The 22067-nt window shown below is 39.2% G+C and overlaps 2 protein-coding genes across 5 annotated transcripts in view; both read right to left on the bottom strand.

Annotated features, from left to right (window-relative positions):
• Ets98b (DNA-binding protein Ets98B) overlaps positions 1–1320 on the bottom strand; it is a 32166-nt gene extending 30846 nt beyond the window's left edge. The window contains exon 1 of the mRNA XM_070666716.1: positions 1205–1320. Coding sequence (XP_070522817.1) covers positions 1205–1240 — 36 coding nt within the window. The 5' untranslated portion in view covers positions 1241–1320. The remainder of the gene's footprint in view (positions 1–1204) is intronic.
• Positions 751–21821, bottom strand: LOC139108435 (RNA-binding protein 25). Of its 4 annotated transcripts, none has more exons than XM_070666712.1 (17): positions 21643–21821; positions 20616–20761; positions 19701–20061; positions 19411–19605; positions 19213–19328; positions 15053–15267; positions 14138–14786; positions 13632–14055; positions 13175–13396; positions 12924–13096; positions 12695–12841; positions 11220–12609; positions 10998–11116; positions 9481–9653; positions 4262–4471; positions 3883–4114; positions 751–1889 (listed from the first exon to the last, which is right to left on the bottom strand). In XM_070666712.1, exons 2-12 carry the CDS (start codon positions 20724–20726, stop codon positions 12517–12519), a joined length of 2706 nt encoding a protein of 901 aa, XP_070522813.1. In that variant the 5' UTR covers positions 20727–20761; positions 21643–21821; the 3' UTR covers positions 751–1889; positions 3883–4114; positions 4262–4471; positions 9481–9653; positions 10998–11116; positions 11220–12516. The 4 variants fall into 4 exon arrangements, with proteins under 4 accessions (XP_070522813.1, XP_070522812.1, XP_070522815.1 ...); XM_070666711.1 differs by having other exon boundaries at positions 4266–4471; XM_070666714.1 differs by having other exon boundaries at positions 4266–4471; positions 19701–20031.
• Positions 21822–22067: the final 246 nt, after the last annotated feature.

Genomic DNA, 22067 nt, shown 5'->3' with positions numbered 1-22067 from the left:
GTTGGTAATTAATTCAGTTACTTTATCAGAGTCAATTACTTTTATCGAATTTCATTACGTTATTCATTATCAAAGTTATTTTCAATAATAATGTTTTAGTCTTCAATGATTATATTAAATAGCATCGATTTTAAGTACCAAAAATGTATAAAACAAAAACGACGTCAGACAAAAATTACTTTCAAATTAAACGCGCCATATTTTGCACAAAAATAAAATAAAATAAAATAAAATAAAATAAAATAAAATAAAATAAAATAAAGCTTTAATTAAAACTAAAAATATTTGTTTTTCTGCTGTCGCGGATGATATGCTTTTCAATTATAACCCATCTTTTGGTTTCTTTATCGTTAGCGAAATTAGTCGATTCAGTTAACTAAATACTAAGACGGAACGGTCGGATATTTGACGGATTTCGTGGATGTGCTCGTCCGCGAATTCGCCCAATCGGCACGACGACGTGCCGTTTTGCGGAAGATGACGATAAAACCTGCTCGGTAAAAGTTGCGCCGCCAAGAAAACCGCGGATCGGCGGGTTTCGCCTCCGTTTTTACCGCGAAATTTTCCATCACGTCCCAGCCGAGTGAATTTCTCGGTTCTCGTACCTAACTATCGACGATTGCCGGGGGCCTCATAGTGGTGGTAGATTCGAAAGTTAGCCTTTCGTACGATCGGCTCGTGTCTTTCTTCGGCAGGGCCGTAGCTCCCGCGACTCGCACAAACGGACAATCCCTATGACATTGTACTTGGTTTTTTTTTTTTTTTTTTACACGTTTAATACGTGAGTACGCTCGAAAATCAATCACTCGCCGATTTGAAATATGAACCGCGCGAAGCTTGCTACAAGTTGTAGCCTACAACTGCGCAGAACCGCCGCGATACTTTGACAAAGGCAAACTTTATGAACTTTGTAGCCTGTTTTATTATAACCGATTAATATTAAATATCCCATAAAAATAAAACTCTCGATAGAGCGAAATGTTTATTCACTTTTTTGTTAATTTGTAACGAGGATTTTCGTTATCGTAGTACGACGGAACGCATAATTTAGCGTGGGACGACGTGCGTTCTTGAGCGGATCGAAAGAATGGCACACTTAAAATAAACCGTAATAAATGACGTTTTACGAAACGAATTCAGAGGCGAAACGCGAGTAGAAAGAACGCAGGTGACAAACGCAATATAATTCAATATAAAAACTCACCGTTTCCACCATGTCGAATCCTCCTCCGTACACCATATCTCGTTCCTCCTCCTTGCTGCCGACTTGACACTTTTGACGGCTGTCGTTCTCGCGCGCGAGGATCGATCTCTCAGCGCTCTCGATCGAGAGGAGAGATCGGATTCGCCTGGCTTCTTCGCGCGTTCGCCGCCGCCGCCGACGACGACGATGGAAAATCCACCGGATTCGCCTCGTCCTCTCCGTCTGCCGTCTCCTTCGTTCGAGTAGCTCGTCCTCCTCCGTTTGGCTCGATGGACGATCCCGCCTCGTTTCTCCGTCCTCGCGGCCGTGTGCCTCTCGCGAATACTCGCGGCTCCTCGCGGCTCTTCTCCTCGCAACCCTCGTGCGTCGCGTACGTTCGACCGACTGACCGCCACCGCCGCCGAACGTGTGGCGCGAGTCGGTGGGCGCGTTCGAATTCGAAGCGATCGCCCGAGCGCCACCGGACTTGGCCGAACGCCGCCGTAGGCCGTAGTCGGCCAAGCGCGGGCGACCTACTAACGAGCGCGTAAGGGCGCCGCGACGCTCACCGCCTTCGCGCGCCCGCGAAATCTTCGCTTCCGCAAAACCGGATACGTGGGGGCTGCACAATTCCGTGCTCGGGAGCTTCCGCTCTCTCGCTCCGCGTCACCGCAGCTGCTCAGCTGCTCAGCTGCTCCCAGCGCGCCTGAAACACAAAACGCGAGAAAATTAACGCGAGAATCGCAGCCTCCCTCTCCCCTTCCCCCTCGTGAACTTTGAGCCGCAACGGGCGCACTTTTTCTCGCGTATTCCCCGCTGCGCTGCGAGCGGGAGATACGATCGCGAGCCGCATCTCTCGCCTTTCGCGAACGTTACAACGCGACACGACCGTGCGAGGGACGACCTACTCAAGATCGACGCGGCACGTAACGCTACATCCACGCTCTTTTTCACAAAGGTTGTCGACGGATCGCCCCTCCCCCAACCTGTTGCGTAGCGCGGTGAGGAACCGTGGCGAAAAGTTACGTCTTTGGTTATTGAATCGTTTTTATGGACGGCCGCGGAATGTAAAGTGCGGAAGAGGGAAAAGTATGCTGGAGACGCGCGCTGAATAGAAATTTTTCGATACGATTCGGTCGCCTAGTTGTATCTAGGTGCTTTCGCAAAATTTGTAGCCCAACATTTTCTCGTACTTTCCAGGATAACAGCAGCGCAACATTTGCGCTCGAGAAAAATGCAAATGTCTATTATTTCATCAGTAATATTTTAATTTTTTTTTTTTTTTTTTTTTTTTTTGCCTGACTTTATTGCATTTCCGGCAATGTGCGCACAGCAATCATAATGCAGTATATTTCTGCGGCGTCAGATATAATTGCAGCGTACGTTAACGCTAGAATGGCGGGGAATCTAATATTCTTCGAACAGCGGGAAAAGGTCATTTTAATCCTCCATAAAAAGTGCAATAAAAACTTCCAAACCCGAATAAAATAAGTTTTTTTCTTTTTTCCTTCAATAATAGTCACGACACTCGGGTTAAAAAAGAGGAAACGAATAAATTATTAAAAGAGCGAGAAAATACAACTACTTAAAGCTTAATAAACTTTAAAAAGATTAAATAAAAAACTTAAAAAGCAAAGTATTTCCTCTTTTAATAGATGCAGGTGAAACTCGTTCGAAGATGGACACGTTTCCTCACGTTGGTTTAGAACGCTAACGTAATCCCGCTTTTCATTACGCTTGGGACAATTATCTCCGTCGTGGTACAGTATTTGGTGGTGTAACCATTTTACGGCGCGATGATAAATGTAAATGGCATGTAGGTAGGTTTTACGTGTGCTGGAGAATACGAATAAAAATGTCAGAACACGTGTTTATATTTCGTAGTTGAGACACCGAGCTCCCATAAGTCAGAGGTTGAGAGCAAGTGCTACGTGCGTCACGCACTCTTAACTGCATCCTGCCCGAGCGCGCACATGCGTCAATATGATTCTATTACTTTCAAACAATGTCCTCCGATTGGAGATCAGAATCTGGGCCATAACTCCGCAAGGGTATATAACTTAGGGCGCGCACAATGGCCCCGGTGCTTTTTATCGATCGGGGGGCGCAGCGAAAACGGGCGGGACGCCGTGATTCTTGAACGAGAAAAAGAATGCATTCTTGCCGCGCGCCGGTGTGTGTCTAGTTGAGACTATCGGCAGGGCTGGGGCATACCGTAAGATCAGGCGACCCGCGCTCAACCTTGATACGACAGTAAATAGCTCGCATGTGCGTAACGCGCTCCTTGAAATTGGAGTCCCGGCGCGGCGCGGCGCGGCGCGACTCGCCGATTCGCGCGAGAGCGCGCAGGCATTCGCGTGGGCGATTAGATCCGCGACATGCTTTGCGGGATAAAAGCGAGGAATAAAAAAAAAAGGGGGGGAAAAGAAAAAGATCGGTACAATAGCCCTTTGTGTGGCTGTCCGTTCGCGGGACGGTTCGGCGACGTATGTACGTTGCGTACGTTGTCACACGCGTTGTGAAACGAATTCCAGGACATACGTTTTCCGGATCTGCGCGATCTGCCGATTACGCAAAAGCGCCAGCCTCTGCGGAGACGATTGTCCTTCGCGCCGGTACGGCATCGCGCGGCATTCGATTCGATTCAGGCGCCCTTCGCCCTGCGCGTCTATTAATTCACGTAACGCGATGAAACTTACCGTAACGTCGCGGTTAAATATGTCGTCGATGAAAGTTATCGTTGCTGTATAAAGTCGAGGGTTATATTGGCATCTTTCCCGAGAAAATGTTTCGTAATGCACTTCTTTGCACGCTTCTCCGAGAAAGACAATGATTTAGTTGCTCCGTCGCTATATATGTATATCGTCTTCGCTAAATTCCTACCTTTAGCTTCTGCACGTAACTAACTCTTTTTTTCTTCTCTTTGTACCACTGTAATAAATAACATTAACATTTCAAAATATGTTTATTTTTAAACAAATAAATATGTATATATATATATTTAACAAGAATTTAAATCATCATAAAAAATTAAGTAAAGAAATTTATGTTTAAATTTATATTTGCAGTAAAACTTACGAACCACCAACTGGCAGCGTAGTTTCGTAAAAATGCACAAGTCGAGCCATTTCCTGTCGATCATGTTCTTCTTCTTCTTCTTCTTCCTCTTGTTACGAGCCGTGAGAATTGCGTCATGACATCTCAGAAATCCCCTTATGCAATCGATCGTAATCGGCCGGAGCGGACTTGCTGGTTGTTCTTGCGTGCGCACGCCGTGATCTCGTTTCGCTAAAATAATATATAAATATCAGTATTACATTCAAAATAAAGATATTTCCACGCGCATTATCCGTGCGAGGCACTCGAGCCTTTTTACTTGAAACGGTTCGGTTTTCTCCGATCATTATTAACCGCAAACGCACAGGTGTTCGCTATCGATTGGCTTGACCAGTTTAGTAAACGCTTCACGTGATCACGATTTGATCGATCTTTCCTCATTGCGAAAGAGCTACGTCCGGTTAAGAGTCTGAATCCACTCGAAAAAAAAAAAAAAGTCAAACGAGTTTAGATCACGAATTTTTTTTTTTTTCCAGATAAATCGAACCGTTCCCGTTATTGTTATGTCCGTTTGTTATAATAGGCGATACATTTCTCTCGGCATCCTAACGTAACCCAAATGTGTTTTTTTTTTTTTTTCCTTTTTTTTTATCATACACAAACAGGTATACTTTTAATCGCATCGCGAGTTATCGCCCAAACGGAGACGCGTTTAAACTATTTCGAGACACTTGATATTTGACATTATATGCATTTAATGATGTAGTTTGCGAGCACGCATTTGCTTTCGAGCGCGTTTGCGTTTTAGCGAGCATTTGCGTCATTGCCGTGTGACGAAGCGGAGAAAGCGCGTTCGCCGAAAAGAGTCTCGAAAAGAGGTTTTGCGCATCCCCGAGCGACAAACCGGGAGAAGATTGTGTGGGAAACGCAAAGGGTGGCAGATACAAAAATGCTGCAGAAGGTCTGGTGACGTTCACCCGACCAATTTGTTCACATCGTTCAACCGCGAGAAAAAGAGAAAGGGGAAAACGTGGGCAAAAGAAGAAGAAAAAGAAAAAAAAAAAGGGTGCGGGATTTACGTCAGAAACGAAAGAAGCAAGAACGAAAGCGCAATGGTACCCCACCCCGTGAGACTGATGCGCGGCAGTTGCAATCTGTTTTTTTTTTTTTTTTTTTCATACTCGAGAAATTCAGTTCAACTCGTTTCATATATCAACTACAACCATAGTTGCGGTAAATTAGACTACAAGCTTACAATAATTACGACACTTGAAAACAGAGAATTATACATTTTTTTTTCTTTTTAATAAACATTGAAAAATTACCGTTTCAATTTTAAGCTGATATTCCAATTTAAAATGGTATAAATAATAATAATAATAATAATAATTAAGCAAAATTAAAATAATTACACGCTGTATCGTAATTAGAATATATCAAGTTTAAGTTTATTTAATTTAGCGAGTCTTTTTCAATGCCAGGGAGTTAATTTTGTGGTTTATGCGGGAGATGAAAATAATAGACCGCCGTCGATCATTATCCAAGAATTTTCGCGTGTTTCCGTTCGATCAACAGAAAATCATTTTATCGTCGATGAAGCATTATCTTCCGACAATCGGGGTAATAATTGTCCACCGTCGATTCGGTCCCGAAGATATCCCATTGTTCGAGGGATCCTGGCTCGAGATATCAGATATTTTTCATCGTCCCGTATCGTTCGCGTATTGCGACCACCCCGTGGTATCTCGCATGAGGTCTCTGGAGCACATTTAGGCGTCGTGCACACTGAAAGACTGGAGTCGGCCGTCTTGGAAATGCGACGACGTGTAGCGCGTTAAAAATTGTCTTGGAACAAAATTCATGAAAAAAGGTATACGATACCCGCGCCCTACGAGCGCGCGTTTTTTTTTTTGTCTAGCGGCAGAAACGATGATAATTACGATCGTGTCAGCCATTATCTATCGCGCCGTGCATACGATGCAGCTCTCGCGAAAGGTTACAACACCGCGGCTCGTATTGTAACCTTTGCGAGGCGTTCTGTCGCAATTTCTTACAATACGCGTCGAGTATTCGCTCGCGCGCACCTCCAGCACACGCTTTATCACAATCCGAATTAATAGTGCGCCGCGCTTTTTAATAATCCCATTGATTTATGAAACGCACGCCGCGGTGTTACGATTGAGCTCGCTGCCCGGTCGACTTTTTTCTTTCTTTCTTTCTTTCTTTCTTTTCCCGCGTCCGTCCGCGGACTTTTACCGGTGCGAATAATGAAGATCGTTGGCTCGCGCGAAGAGAATCCGCTCGCAAGAGGAGTGAATTTCATGCTTATTATGCTATTCGCGCCACTTTATCACTCGCGCTGCTCTCCGAAAGAAAAACGTCTAAGCGTGATTGCGAAAAGCGCATCTCTCCAAGTTAAACTCGTGATACTTAAACATAAAATATTGCTAGAAGTAGAGAATCATTATTTTTTTTTACATATAAAAAAAGTCTAATTACATGCTATTAAATTATCAATGCGCGAGGATTTTTCTGCTAAAAGATTGGGTCAGAAGGCTTGACGTTTCGCAACGTTCCACGCTGAGGAATTTCTCAGACAACCGAGCGAAAGATGTGTAGGATATTTTAATTACGAAGACGAGGTTAATTTTTATCGAGACTATCGGATGGAAGAATAAAAAAAAAAAAAAAAAAAAAAAAGGGTCAAAGGGAGCGAAAAATGGTGATTTCGCACGGTCGCGTTGTGAGCCGATCTTAACGCGATCGGCGTTTATTGAGAAGCAGCCGCGCGATGGAGGATAGAAGAAGAGCGGAGCGGTGGTGCTTGGACCAAAGAGAGGAAAGGAGGAGTCCACCTTCTCTTCAGGGTGCTCTTACCGTGCGTAAATATAGGGCATACCACGTAGCGAGTGCACCGTGGAGGGTGACCCCGATGACCCAAGTGGTACCCGAAGGCAGTCCAGCCTCGATGAAGAGGACGAGCGCGCGAAAGAAGCAAGAAGGGAAGAGAGGGAGGAGATGCGAGGGAGGAACGAATCGTCGAGCCGATCCAAATGGAGAAAAAAGGCGGGCTCGCCAAAGAGGAAAAGAAGAAGAAGACCAGCGAGGAGGACGGAGGGAACCAAGAGAGAAAGAGGAGGAAGGAGATGGTACGCTAAAGAGACGTACGTTCCCACACGAACCCCCCAAGATGCGTCCTGCCACGGTCGGGCCTCTGGACCCCCGATGCCCAGAAGCTGATAAAAACAGCTACAAAACTGCCTACCGGTGTTTTCTGCCTTTTGCTCCTGCATTACTCCCTCTCGCTGCCGTCTCTCTTCAACACCTTCTCTCCACGCTTGGTCCTTCCTTCCTTCCTCGCGCTTTAATCTACTCTCAACATCCAGATATTGGATACGTTCTGATATTTTCAATATATTTTCCCCAGACTATACTATAATAGATATATATTTATTACATTAAACTTTACCAGCAACGGTGCTTCGACTTTATGCGATTGATATTTATTTTTCTGATACTTGTACTCGAAATGATAAAATTAAATTTTATAATTTTTATTAATAAAATTCAATTATAAAGATAAAAAGTTTAAAAAAAAAAAAAATAAATAAATAAATAAATCAAATATATGAAAAAATCAAAGACGTCTACATTGCGGAATCTGCCGGCGTGACGGGGTAAAAGCTCGAGAGCGCTTGAAGGGCCCCGACAATGCGTGACGTTTGTGCGTAGACGTTCCGTCTGAATTTATCCCCGTCGCCGCTGGTATTGTCGCGGTTGCGACACAGATTTGCGCCGTGGGAATCGGCGACGACGATGGATCTTGCAGCCGCCGCTCAGGCGCAATTCCATCGCCGTCGGATGCGATCGCCGCCATCGCGGCGTGAGTCACACATGTTGGCGTTGCTACACTTTCTACGATACTGTGTGGAAAGAGAGTCGAGAGTACGTGCGAGCGCGAACCAAATTGCGAAACTATCGGCCCCGGATCGGCGAGTTTATTATTGGGGAGGCAACGTTTGCACGCGCGCGAGAGAAAGAGACGGCGTGCAATCAGCCTGGAAAGTGACGCGTGAAATTGCAACGACGATAAATCCTGTGCGCGTAGATACCGGACGCGACGGAAGTGACTAACGCGATTTTTAGTCCGCCGCGTCATATCATGCCGCCCGTGACGTCCTGCAAACGCGGTGGAAATTACTTGGTCTCGATGATCGGAAAATGTAGCTCTCTCTCTCTCTCTCTCTCTTTTCACGTGGAAACGAGAAACGCTGTGGAAAGCGATACCTCGTTAAGAAAAAATTGTGATTTAAATCGTTGGAAATATGCTGAACCGCGACAATTTTGTATTACAAGAAAATAAATGTGCGCTTATTTAAATATTTAAAAGATAATTCGCGCGGCTTCTAATTTCTCTCAAGTCACTAATATAAGAACAATGAGACGGCTGTTATTATCCGTTGATTCTTGCAGATCTATGCAACAAAGTTGCCGTCTGAAGAAACCCGTCTGGCGTTATGTAACGTTATCGGTAATTATACCGGCTTATCCTTCTCGTGCTGATGCATAACCGATTGCGCGCGTCTGAAAAAATACACGACAATCGTTGCTGCTAATACGATGTCTTACATCGGTCGTGAGCGTCGGTGACGCTTTCCAGGCACCCTTCCACCGTTACTTGAAAAATATCAAAACGATCGTATCTCCCCCGTGTTTTCCTCCTTACATGATCTTCCGTACGGTACCCAAGTATATCGCGAGATTTTATCGCGGATCGGATCACGTTGATTTAGCAGTTCAAGCGATAAATTAAACGTTGCACAATGTGAAAATGCACATCCAATATATTTTAGTCAAAAGTCAAGTGTGCAATAATTATCTGATCTAACAAATGACATTTTGTAACAAAACCGGCCCTTAGACTTTATTCCAGAATTAATTCCCATGCCAAGTGACTTATTTCTATTCAACTTTATTCCTTTGGCAAAATTGGGACAAATAAATAAAAATAGTAAAACAAACATGCCCAACTCTAACCTGAGCATATTAAGTATATACTTTTTGTTTCAATCTCGTTCTTGATTTCAAATAAAAATTCAATTTGGTTTGTTTAGCGTCAATTGGACGCAACGTGTCCGCCGTCCAGTTATTGGCGGTAGACAAAAAAAAAAAAAAAAAAAAAAAAATTACGTCATTAATCGCAATTATCCGACGCGCAGAAGATTCGTTCGAGTACTTACTTCTTTTTCTCCAACTCGGTGAAAGTCCTGGATACGCTCGAGCTCCGTTAATTTATTTAAATTGCCACGGTCTCTCTTCCTCGCATGCCATCCAGCAATTCGACTCACTATTGTCGGCGAATCGTCGTTAGTTATTGGCACGTGATTTCGATGCATAGATTCTTGTGGCTTCGCTGTCGAAATTAATAAAAGATAAAGATACGTATATATATATATATATATATAAAATACATATATTAAAATCCCGCTCTTCTTTTGTCGCAATTGTATAAATTGGGGCGTTTTGACTCGAGCTCATATCTTGAAATTGGCAAAACAAGACGACGCGAACGAGGAACGATAAAGTAACCGGCGAAAATACAAGCTCTCATTTGCGAATACAATTTTGCATAATCTTGTTTACCGCGCGCTTCACCGCGGCACGTCTATCTTTATACGTGTCTATCTCATGAAAAACAATTTTTGTGCAATGTGCCACACGTTCGCTATGATATGTATATAACACACGCGAGACACGGTGTTTCGCAACCCGAATTATCCAATTATCCGCGACTGAGATAGCATTTTTGAGATAATTGAAAAGATCGCTCTTAAATGTTATTATTAAGTCTACAATTGCACATCAAGTCAAATCGCCACAAAGATGATAAAAAAAAAAAGAAAAAGAATTAATGTTTCGATACTTAAAAAGTTAAAGGTTAACCAATTATTAAAATATCATTAAAATATGTAACAAATCGATTAAAATGCAAGATTACAAGATTCGGTCCTTGATTGCTAGGGGGGTTATAAAATAATTTTTCTTTCGTACAATTACTTCTGCATAGTTTATAAAGAAACCTTGAATATTAAAATATGTCTTACCGCGTTGTGTAAAAAAAAAAAAAAAAAAACCATAAATAATTTTATTTAAAAAATGAACAAGGTCGAGGGGAAAAATGGTAATCATTTTCATCCTTTTGGGGAACCCCAATTTATCATGATCGCTAATTTATATTATCATTATACATTTATGCACGAGATTATATGGACCACTCGAGAGACTCGTTAATAATTTGCATATTCTTGCTTTTTGTCACAAAGGAGAAAACCCGTCAGCTGTTCTCCACAGTAAAAATACTAGGTAAATACGGCCGTATCAAGTCGCGATTGTGATTAATCTTTGTCAGTGCGATGCAAAATCCAAGTACAGAGGCGAGAAACCCGCGTCATTTCCTACCTATGGTCGTTTGACCATAGCGTCAAGTACGTTATGACGTGAATAATTAATGTTAACGGAATCAGATTCGTTATTTTCGCAATAACGAAAGGCAAGTGAGAAGAAAGAATCTTAAAGGTTTTCTGCGTTCGCATTTAAAATGAAATCGAGAACAACTCTTCGGTGATATAAAGCCGAGCATGTAAAATCAGTTTTCCTGGTACGTTAATTAAGCAGTTATTCGTCGTGACGCTTAACCTCTGTCGTGAAAATTATACACGTCTGTTTTTAACACGCGTCAAGACAATTTATTACGTACCTTAAGCGAAATGTTGAAATTCTTTATTGCCTTCAGATTGAAAGATGAGAAATTCCATTTCAGTCTCATTCGAATGGATAATGGAGAGCGGAGGACAAGCAAAAATCACACAAGTTGCACTAAAGTAAAAAGAAGTCGAATAACGAGTTACTGGCCATATTTAAAATATGAGTAGTAGATGTAGAGACATCTAGCGCTAGAACAAAATATAATATTACGTACGTTGAAAAGATTGCGTGCTGCCTTATCGATGCCGTAATTTTCGTCACTTGAATTTCTGAAACAAATCATTTAATTAATTAATTAATCAATTGATTATAAAATTAAAAAGACGTACATAATTTTAAGAATTACGAAATTATAGAGAGTTACAAAAAAATTACAGAGAAATCTTATATATAAAATTATAACAATAAATCAAGTATCAAAAGAATACATATATGTATTGTAATGTATACATATATGTATTTCTATTGTCTTTACCTAGACATACTTATTAATAAATATTAAAATTAAATTGAATTTAAAAATCGCCCACTTGACACTTAACTCATCATTAATGCAATCATCCTAATGTTACAATTACAACTACACACATACGCAATCTACTATTTATTTAAATACACCCCCGCGCTCATAATCGGTGCACATTCACATATCACGTATTCACAAGTGCGTTGTTCAGTTCTAAAATTTTCATAAGATAACATACACTTTGAAAAAAATTGCTTAACATTTTAAATACTGATTTTAATATTATAAAGTAGAGAAATATACATTCTTGATTGTAATTTTTATACATACATTGAATAATTAATAAAAAAACAATTTGAAAAACATTTTCTTTAATTGTACAAATTTTCAAGTTTTTATATCAAGGTATTTATTTATACCAATTTATTATTAGATAATAAATAAAAAATAAATTGTTTAAAATCCCGATTGCTAACTATTATGTTCGTAATCAGCTCAGATATTGAGATCTGTACCCTGAGGGACCGATATGGCATTTGTTGCATCGACAATAGCTAGCGTGCGTGATCTTGGGGTGTTTTTAGACTCTGCACACAACACGCTGGCTACGCGTGCTAGCCGTCGTCACCGCAGGCAAACGCGCTATATCTGTCTCTCATTGTACATACGCTTAATATGTGAAAACGATTGTCATGTACAATAATAAATTTAATATTAATTAGAATATTCGTATATCAAGATATTTAAATTTGTCATGTAGGAATGTCATCATTTACATTCGACGACAGCCGTATATAAATTGAGGAACACACTAAATATTATAAACCGTAATTACAAGTTTATTTAACGCTATAATTACTACACACTTAGTACCACCTATTGATCGAGCAACTTGTGCTTTCATTTGTATAGGACAGAGTTCCTATGTAATAATATAATATTAAACTGCATGTAAGTATGTAGTATCTAAACAATTTTTTATGCTTAGTCGAATTTTATGTGTAGTATAAATCATGAGTCGATGAATTTATGGACAACAATCCATTTACTTCACTAAACCCATCTTTTTAGCTTCCACTTCATAAATTAGTAACCTCCACATTTTGACTACAAATACCTCCGCTTCTTCGTCCAATACCTGAAACGCACGAGACATATGTATATTCCATAAGGAGTTTGTCTATAAAACGCAAGCAAATATTTTTAATATATCGTCTAATTACCATCTGTACATCATCTAATATTCCCTGAGGAGAACTGCCCGCCATAACTTTGCTACAAATAAAATCCACTAGAGTCGGCTCGGGTTCGCCAATATATTCAATAATCTTTTTATTAATCCAAGGTCTTATCCTCTTCTCCATCAATGTCTAAATAAAAAAAAAAGTAAAACATGAAAAACGTGCCAAAACTTGTTAAAAAAAAAAAAAAATTATTTTTAATAGTATTTACGTTATCGATAAGTGCCCAATCGAGTTGATAGCCAAATAGTGCATTCTTATCAGTAGGTATTTTGTCTATGAGAGATTTTATATGCTTTCTCTTTTCTTCTTGACTTTTGGTATTTTCTTCTTTTCCTGTTTTTGTGGTTTCTTCGGGTTTCTTTTTCTTTTCATCTCCGTAATCTAAAAAGATGTGTACTCTATACATATCTAATTTTTTCTTAACAAATTCAGAGCTAATAATAAATGCAAAATATATACCTAAAGGTACAAGTTTACGCTTTTTCGCATTATTAGTAGCATCGTCATCGTCATCATTGTTAAATACATCTTTAACGTCAATACGACCTTTTTTCCGCGTTTGATTTGCCTGTTGTGAATTCGTATTAGCAGCGGCGTTAGGACTGACCGGCGTTTTACTGCCTATCCCATGATCGTTGGCACGATTGCCTCCGCTTCCCATGGCGAACGGTACAAAGTTACCTACATCAAGAAGGAACGCTGTTATATATAAAAGAATTTCAATATAATAACGCATCTCATATATAACACCAATATTTTATTTATTCAATCAATATTTTTACTGTACTGTAAAAGACATAATAAGAATCAGATTTTTATTCAAATCCAATTAAAATCATATTCATTTAGAAATGAAAAAAAAAAAAAAGCCAATTTATATAGACCCTGCATCCATACTTAAACAAGAGATACTTACTGCCACTCGTCTTTTCTGGTTCACTGACAAGAGACATGCGCGAATCTTCATCTAATGATGGTGGAATGGATTGAGCAGGTGTTGCAATCGATTGATGCCCTGGTGAAGGACGTGCATCCTTCAAACTCTCCCGATCTACATCCGCTAATCCTTCCTGATTCTCTTCACCATCGCGATGATGATTCTGATGATGTCTATGATGCCGGCGATGGTGATGATGGTGATGTCGCGGTGGCGTTCTAGACGATGCTTCTGACTGAGAAACATCATCAAACTGGACACCGTCATCACTGTCACTTTCTATTGGCTCGGTTTCTAACGGTGGCATTACTTCTTTATCTTTTTTCGCCGCTTTATCATCTTCTTCGTCAATTATAGTTATTACTGGTTTAGGCTTATACTGTTCTTCCCTTTCAGCTTTCAACTAATGAAAAAAATTAAAAAGTAAAATAAGTAAAAGTGATTTAAAATACAATTAATTCATACAATATTAAAATAAGACTTACTCTTTCAAACTCCGCGGCAGGATCCGGATTGGAGGCATCCGCATATAATTTTTCGCGCAAACGCTGAAGCTCTTGGCGTTCGGCACAACGATCTCGCGAGTCTGCTTCAGCCTCTAGTGCTCGTTCTTCGAGTCGACGCGACAACTCTTTACCCTTGTAATACTTGGAATCATCGCGATCATCGTCGTAATCCTCGAGGAATTCTTTTAGACGTTTTGCCTCCCTTTCTCTGGCTTCGCGTTTCGCACGACGCTTCTCGGCTTCTTTCTCGTATTCCTTCTGCTTGCGTCGTTCACGTGTCTCCCACGCTCTTAAACGTTCCTGATATGCTGCCTCCTTTTCTCTGGCTCGCCTCTCGTTTTTCTTCCTTTCTTTTGCCTCATCCTCCTCTTCCCTCTCGCGCATAATCTCTCTTTCGCTCTTCCTCACCTCTTCTCGTTCTCGTTCCCGCTCCCGCTCCCTTTCTCGCTCTCGATCTCTTTCCTTTTCTCTATCTCGTTCACGTTCCCGCTCACGTTCTCGCTCACGATCCCGATCCCGTTCACGCTCTCGTTCTCGTTCTCGTTCCCGCTCTCTATCTCTCTCGCGATCTCTGTCTCGATCTCGATCCCGGTCATTTCTCGAACGATCTCTATCACGTTCTTTGGATCTGAAAAGTTTCAATAATGTTAAAAGACAGGAAAAATCATCATTTGGAAACGATAAAGAACAAATTAATAAAGGCCACAAAATCATCAGATATCCAAGAACGACATTGTATAGTATTCCGTTTATGTAAATTTTTGGAATGTCTTCATTCAATCTACGTGCACTTTCAATTTACAAAAATATTTATTTAGTTTAATAAGTAGTATGTTTTAAATATCGTCGACTAATATATTTATCTTATTCAAGCAGAATGCAACGATACTTCACCTAGATCTAGAACGACGCTTATCTCTTCTACTGCTGCCGGTACTATCACTACGACCTTTATGAGACGTAGGGCTACTAGGATCTCCATCTTGATCATCCTTGTTGGAAGCATCATCGTCACGCTTATCGCGTCGTTCCTTTTCTCGTTTTTCGCGTTCTTCTTTTTCGACTGCTTCCTTCTTTCGCTTTACCTGGGCCTTCTCCTCTTCCTGCTTCTATAAAACACAAGAACGCAAACTCTGGTGAGACGAAAAAGTTTAAACAAGCGTGTCAATCTGTGATAATGATGGAACCAAGAAACTAGCAATCGTGTCTTCCTGAGATGCAACAAAAAATACTATTAATAATGTTTGTAAATATTGCCAGCAAATAAAGATCTTCCCGACTATCATTATGAAAATAAGAAAACAGTATTAATTAAATATAAAACAAAACTTTAAATACAAAAAAAATCCACGTATATTCTAATCAGTTAAATAAATTTTGCCAAATGTACGTCAATTGTTGGAGCAATTATTCTATTGCATTTCCAACAATCAACAACAAAGACGTACGCGTAGATTAAAAAAAAAAAAAAAAAAAAAAAATTGTGTGCAGAATGCTATATCACGATTCATATACAGAACGATTACTAGTTATAGTAAGCCTTAATCATCTGACATAACGAATGTAGAGAGATGTTCATTTCAATATGGTATACTCACTCCACTGGAGTATGTACTCGATCAGCAGCATCTTACGCGAGAGAGAAATCTCGTTTACATATCAATTACCTAAGTGCAGGTACAAACGTTTGGATACAGGCATAAGAGTTATCTTAGACTCTAGCTTATAATTTAAGTACCTTAAACGCTATAAACAGATGCATCGCAGAGGCCACCCAATGTACTTACAACATTGCAAATGTGCCTGTAAAATCGATAGGGTCTAAATCTAATAGTAAAATCTAAAGAGCTTGAAAGGGGTCTTGAGATTATTTAGACATTCTTGATCAATATTCAATAATTATTAGAAAGTATTATACCAATCGGAGGCGTAGTCATCACGAAGAGGGTATCCCACCAAAACATCTTTTCACAATTGCCAAGAAACTGTCTCACCCTGTCTGACAACATTTGTTTTCCTCTGGTAATGGTTACACGCGTTATGGCAGCCGATGCAGCAAACTGTTGAATATCAAATGCACAATAGTTTGCCCACCGTTATCGTCTCGTGTTATAAACGCAACGTCTTAGAAATAAATTAGTATGATTCATCTTTCTTTTATACTACTATCCAAAAAATGGGTTACTGTTTGGAAAATTGATCCCGTCGTTAATTATCACACGTTCGTTATACGAGATTAGAAAATGTAATTTGCCCATATTTTATTACAAATATTTATATTTAAATGAAATACTTGACAAACAAATATAATCTTAAGTAATAAAATACTACTCGTTATCCCGTTATGCAATACATTTTCTTTTTTTAATTGTCTACCTGGCACATGTAATTATAAAAACAATGTCGCAATTATTGACATACTACTGTTACAGTCATCATCGAATTTGAGAAACTACAGTTCTTTTAATTCTCTATAATTATTCTCTTTTTCTTCTTCTTTTCATATCCTATTATTATTTCATATCATTGTCCACTCTAACATAATGGAACGTAAGCTGTCTCTCGTCCATACGGTAACCCATGATTTTAAGCTCTAACAAGGGTAGAATAACTTGGTGCATAAAAGTAAATGCACATTGTGAGGAGAGAATAGACTGCTGAAACATGAAACGTGGTCAAAGAAAGAAAAAAAAAAAAAAAAAAAAAAAAAAGTATTTCTCAGACTTGGGCAGTTCACTAGCAAAATTACTACAAGAACCGAATGCTTGTGTTGGCTCATGGTTGTGGAGTTTACTCACGGTGTGAAGGTGACTTGGTCAGTCAGTGTGGTGGTACCGGAGAATGGAGGAGCGCGCACCTAGGTACTACATGTCTGATCGAGACGCTGACAGAAGCTGTTTACACAAAATAAAGACAACAACTGAACAGTCGCCATTTGGTGATGAACAAAATCAGTTTCATTGTGTGTAGCGCGTACAGAGAGAGTCTCCCGGCCCTAACAAATAGTCTATCCCAATGATGTAAAAAGTGTGTCAGCGCCAAAGTGTGTTTTGCTCAAAATGATAATAAGTTCCATCCTAGGCTGTGTGCATCAAAGCAACCAGAACAACCGCTTACCTACGTTCAATATGCGAATACTAGACTGCTAGGTATCAACGCGAATAACCAACGTAATATCGGTAAACGGCGAAGAATCGTTTCTCCTCGTTTGTATATGTATATCGCGAATAGAGCAATATATATATATATATATTTTAATACAAGTATATCAATAATTTATAACTTGCAACGATGCAATGTAATAAAAGTATTTTCACTTTAACGTGTTCATAATTCAAACAAAATATAGCTGCACGATAAACGAAAGTGCGTCATTATTTTAAACATTTCGGCACCTTAAAAATATTTTCAATATTAGTTACTAGCAGTTTAGCACGACATATACAAAAGTAGATAGTTAGTGTAATGCCAAATAAATCGTAATGGTATCTCTAAACGTCAAAAATATAATAGCCGCAATGTAGCACAGATCTGTATTTTGCGACGAATCAGTAAAACAGAGTACCAATAGAAACAAACTGATCAGCTACATGTCGCCAGCTTGTTCGCGGAGAGCTATATAAATCTCCTTCTTTAATGTATTGCGCATTTCTTTTTTATTTATTTTTTATTTTTGATGTTTGGTTGTTTGGATTATACTCTGACTTACCAACGAGCCTGCAGCCGCCTGCGAAAATACGAGGGATGTGCTGTGATTGACTCCCTTCAGAGCCAATGAGTGAGTGAAAGGGTGGTCCCCACACACAGCATTCCTAGGCGTGTGCGTTTGCTGTGTGCGACGCACGCTGCCTGTTATTATAATTATAGCAACGAGTCACGGCTCCAATTGTTCAGAGCTAATATAGCACACACGCACTTTACCACAAAATACAATACTTAAAAACTACGACTTTTTCGAGATACTTATAAATCTCTCTTGTATACATATATCCAAATACATCTTTTACATTTTAAGTGTACACAGAGAGAAAAAGAGAGACAGAGAAAGAGAGAGAGAGAGAGAGAGAAAAAAAAAAAAATCTAATTACCAGTGTCTGCGATAGTGTATTGCGATTGGACACTTTTAATTTACATTGCGAGAATATTTCAATTTGTGCCTTCATATTTTATCATTCAAGTCATTTAAGTATTGTGCTAGGGTCAGCGTAATGTAATACAATGTAATAATCTGTGTCCAATCGCAACATACATACAAAAGTAGACACCAACGGCAAATCGATAAACATTAAAAGATGCTTTCTTTCTTTCGTGTATAGCACGAATTTATAGATTTACATCGTTGTAATATTGCTGTATACTTTTGATTTCGTGTAAATCAATAAAACGTAATGTAACAATATTTTTTGTACATTTAATATTTTCAAGCTTTGTGAAAATTTTACGTACGTACAAGTTATATCCGATTGGCGTCATTAACATATTCATAAAAAATAAAATTTGACAAAAACCGATAAATGCGTTTAAAAAAATTAAACGTGTAAAAAAACAATACAAAGTATTACAAACATATACTTTATATTCTGAAAAAACAAGGTAAAAACGTATTTTCCAAAGTCTTATGTCAAAATAAAGAAAAAGATATACAAAAAAAAAAAATAAATAAATAAATAAATAAAAAAATATTAATATTCAGAAATTAAAAAATAATATTAATACATTATCGTTAATACATAAATAGCACAATTATAAATTTTTATCTGACCTTGCTGCATCTGAAATGCATTATTTTATCTTGTCGAATTATTTTACAAAGATTAATTGTAAAAAGATATGTTTATAATGCTTCGTAGGCCGAGAGTTACACATAAACGACATTATCTCATAAATATTGATAAATAAATAAATTTTTAAGATATCTTAAAAGAGAGATCAAAACTCTGTCTTTTACTACTAACGCGATAAACTTTTCATGATCACAAAAAAAAGATAGAATTTAAAAAAAAAAAAGATTTAAAAGTACTTGTAGTAATAATAATAATAATAATAATAATTACCTTCATGACCTCTCTGAATTTGCCAATTTCTCGGGTAATCAAGTCTCTTTTACTCTCTTCTATCTCCGCGTCATCGAGGTTTAAGGATTTAGTTGCCATTTTTGTTTGGTGTTCCTCTGCGATAAAATATAGTAATTCACAAAAAAATTCACGTATTCATTATAAAAAAAGACTTAAAAGTTTGTGTATAAATAATACCTGGAGCGACCTGTGCCATTTCTAGATCTATCGTATGTTCTGCTATGATTTGATTGATGCGAGTAAGTGCATCTGCGTCGACCACTCTCATGCCCTCGTCCATATAATCTTCACCCTCTTCACCGTCGATTCCTTCACCGGGCGCCTCGTCTTGAAGAGGAGATTGGCCACCTCTGAGTTTCTTTCTTCGTTCGGCTATAAAACACAGTGTTGTAATTTATTTGATCTAAATTCTTATTTTTATTTATTTTGATTTCTTATATTTTATTTTAATTTTTGCTAAAACTCACCTTTGAATTGGTCCAAGACTACCTTAGCTTTAGCGTCGACTTTGACAACGAGCTTTTTCGTGCCTATTTCCATGTCATGAAGCAATCGGACTGCTCTAAGACCCGCATCTGGGCCTGCGTATTCACAAAAGCCAAAGGCTTGTACTCTTTTCCAAGACAGAACGTGCCCACACGCGCCCAGAATATGTCTTATCATCACATCAGGCGCTCTGTCCATTATGTTACCAATGAACACCGTAACAGGTGGGCCGGATTCTCTCTCTCGTTCACGTCTTCGATTATTATCGTGGCGGTTTTGATTGCGAGAATACCGTACAGCTGGTGCAGAGGTCTGCATCGCAGATACGGGTGATGGAATCATCTATGTTTTATAAATTGTAGGATTCTTAATAAAGCACATATCTACTCATGCACTCGATTTTTTCCCTCCCTCTCTAATAGCACAATTTAGATTTTTGTTTTGATTAATTAATCGTTAGTTACAGGGCATCAAAAATTATTCATTCTGGATTACATGCATTAAAGACAATTTTTTATATATGTTTATAAACTCATTTTAAAGCACGTTTGTCTTGACATACAAAAAAAAAAAAATAAGTTATAACGCATTATCAAAATATTATTAGAATGTCCATTTACTATAGGACATTCTGTCATGGTAATATAAATATGTAAATGCGTGCTTTACAAATAAAAGATAATGCAGGGTAACGTATTAATATTAATCAATACTAATTTTATTACATGTGCATGTCGCGATGCATGAAGTTAATGTTCTTAGATATACATGACAATTTCAAATTACCACATACTAATTAATTTACTTGGTATATAAGCAAGCGTAACTCCTCTTATGTATAATCGATTGATATCAAAACAGAACATATCATGCTTGGATTTGACGAGCATACTTACATGGGCCATAGGAGGCATAACTCCCCCTATAATTGGTGGAGGTGCCCCAACCATGTATGGCATTGGAGGCATTCCTGGGATACCCATAGGTGGCTGGCCAGGATAGGACATGTTTATGACTAATTGATACTACAGCAGTTAACACTCTGCAAAAATAAATAAAATAAGTATTGAGCTAAAGAAAGGATTAGTTTTACTTGAACAAAATTTATAAACCAGGGCAAGTATAAAATAGCACATTGTCATTACATTATGCAACAGACAAATTCACTTTTCATTAAATTACATAAGTTCAACGTTAAAAAATATCAAGTATCTTAGATAATAAAGTTAGGCCAAAACAATTGTATCTTAATGTGATATCTTAACAGCAAAGCCACGAAACGTTGAACATATACAAATGTCAATTATACGAGGAAAAATATTATCGTAATTATCACAGTTTTTATAACATAAAACTCTGGTAGATAAATGGGTGCACAAATACAAAGTTTAACTCTTATTTATTATTACTTGAGAGAAAACATGAGACGTGTCCGGAACGCGAGACGTTGATCGCATCGAGATACAGCGATCAAGCTTGATTCTTGTTGCAAAGATACACAATAAAATACGAACGAGGGTGCAAAATTACACGCGGAAGAGAGTAATCTGCGCGAATATAACCAGATAAAGACGCGGGTTTCACGTGCGTGTTGTATGTGTGCGATAATAAAACACTTTCTCTCTCTCTCTCTCTCTCTCTCTTTCTCCCTCTCTCTTTCACTATTTCTTCTCTACCCCACGCCCTCCCCCGACCTCTGACGCTGTCTCTACAATCTCAGTGACCTATAGTTGAGTGTCCTCGCGGTACTCCTTCGGATTAATTTCCCGAATAAATTGCCGAACAAAATCGCGTATGTTCCAGGGGGAGGGTGCCGATAATCAAGGCGAAAGCGTGCCTCGCTCGCCGACAGGAAGACGTCAATGATGACGGATTTTAACCACCAAACCGAGAGCAAAGATCGCGCTCGCAGTGCATACTCACGTAACGGGCCCGTGGATCGAAGACTGCAGGCTATCGCGTGAGAAATCTACGCGTCATCTCGATAAAGACACTGTCGTACCGGAACACGCGATTTCTCGCACAGAAACGCGGCAAAATCGGCCACCCACCGAGCCTCGAGGACACAATCGGAATACGATACAATTGCGGTATCACACCATGGAGCACGCGCGCTATGTAGACTCTCTTCGAGATCGCGGGAACTCGTCAGGCATGATGGCGCCTTCCACCGCGGCCGACTCCGCATTCTCATTGGTCAATTTAAATCGCGGATTAATCGCGCGCTAGAAATGTCATTTTCGAAAACACCTGCGAGAAATCTTCCGTTTTGGAGCTAAAGGTTGATTAATTAAAACGGAATTATTTGCTGCAAAACTTGCAATTTGAAAAATTAATCTTCCTTGCGG

This window comes from Cardiocondyla obscurior, linkage group LG15, assembly GCF_019399895.1.
Source record: "Cardiocondyla obscurior isolate alpha-2009 linkage group LG15, Cobs3.1, whole genome shotgun sequence".
Lineage (NCBI taxonomy): Eukaryota > Metazoa > Arthropoda > Insecta > Hymenoptera > Formicidae > Cardiocondyla > Cardiocondyla obscurior.
This window is presented reverse-complemented; position numbering and strand designations above follow the sequence as displayed.

Coding starts and splice junctions, on each gene's coding strand:
- LOC139108435 (XM_070666712.1), bottom strand. CDS start 20,726: ATGTCCTATCCTGGCCAGCCACCTATGGGTATCCCAGGAATGCCTCCA. Junction 14,787..15,052: donor AAGCGTCGTTCTAGATCTAG/GTGAAGTATCGT, acceptor GAAACTTTTCAG/ATCCAAAGAACGTGATAGAG. Junction 12,610..12,694: donor TATTAGATGATGTACAGATG/GTAATTAGACGA, acceptor CGTGCGTTTCAG/GTATTGGACGAAGAAGCGGA.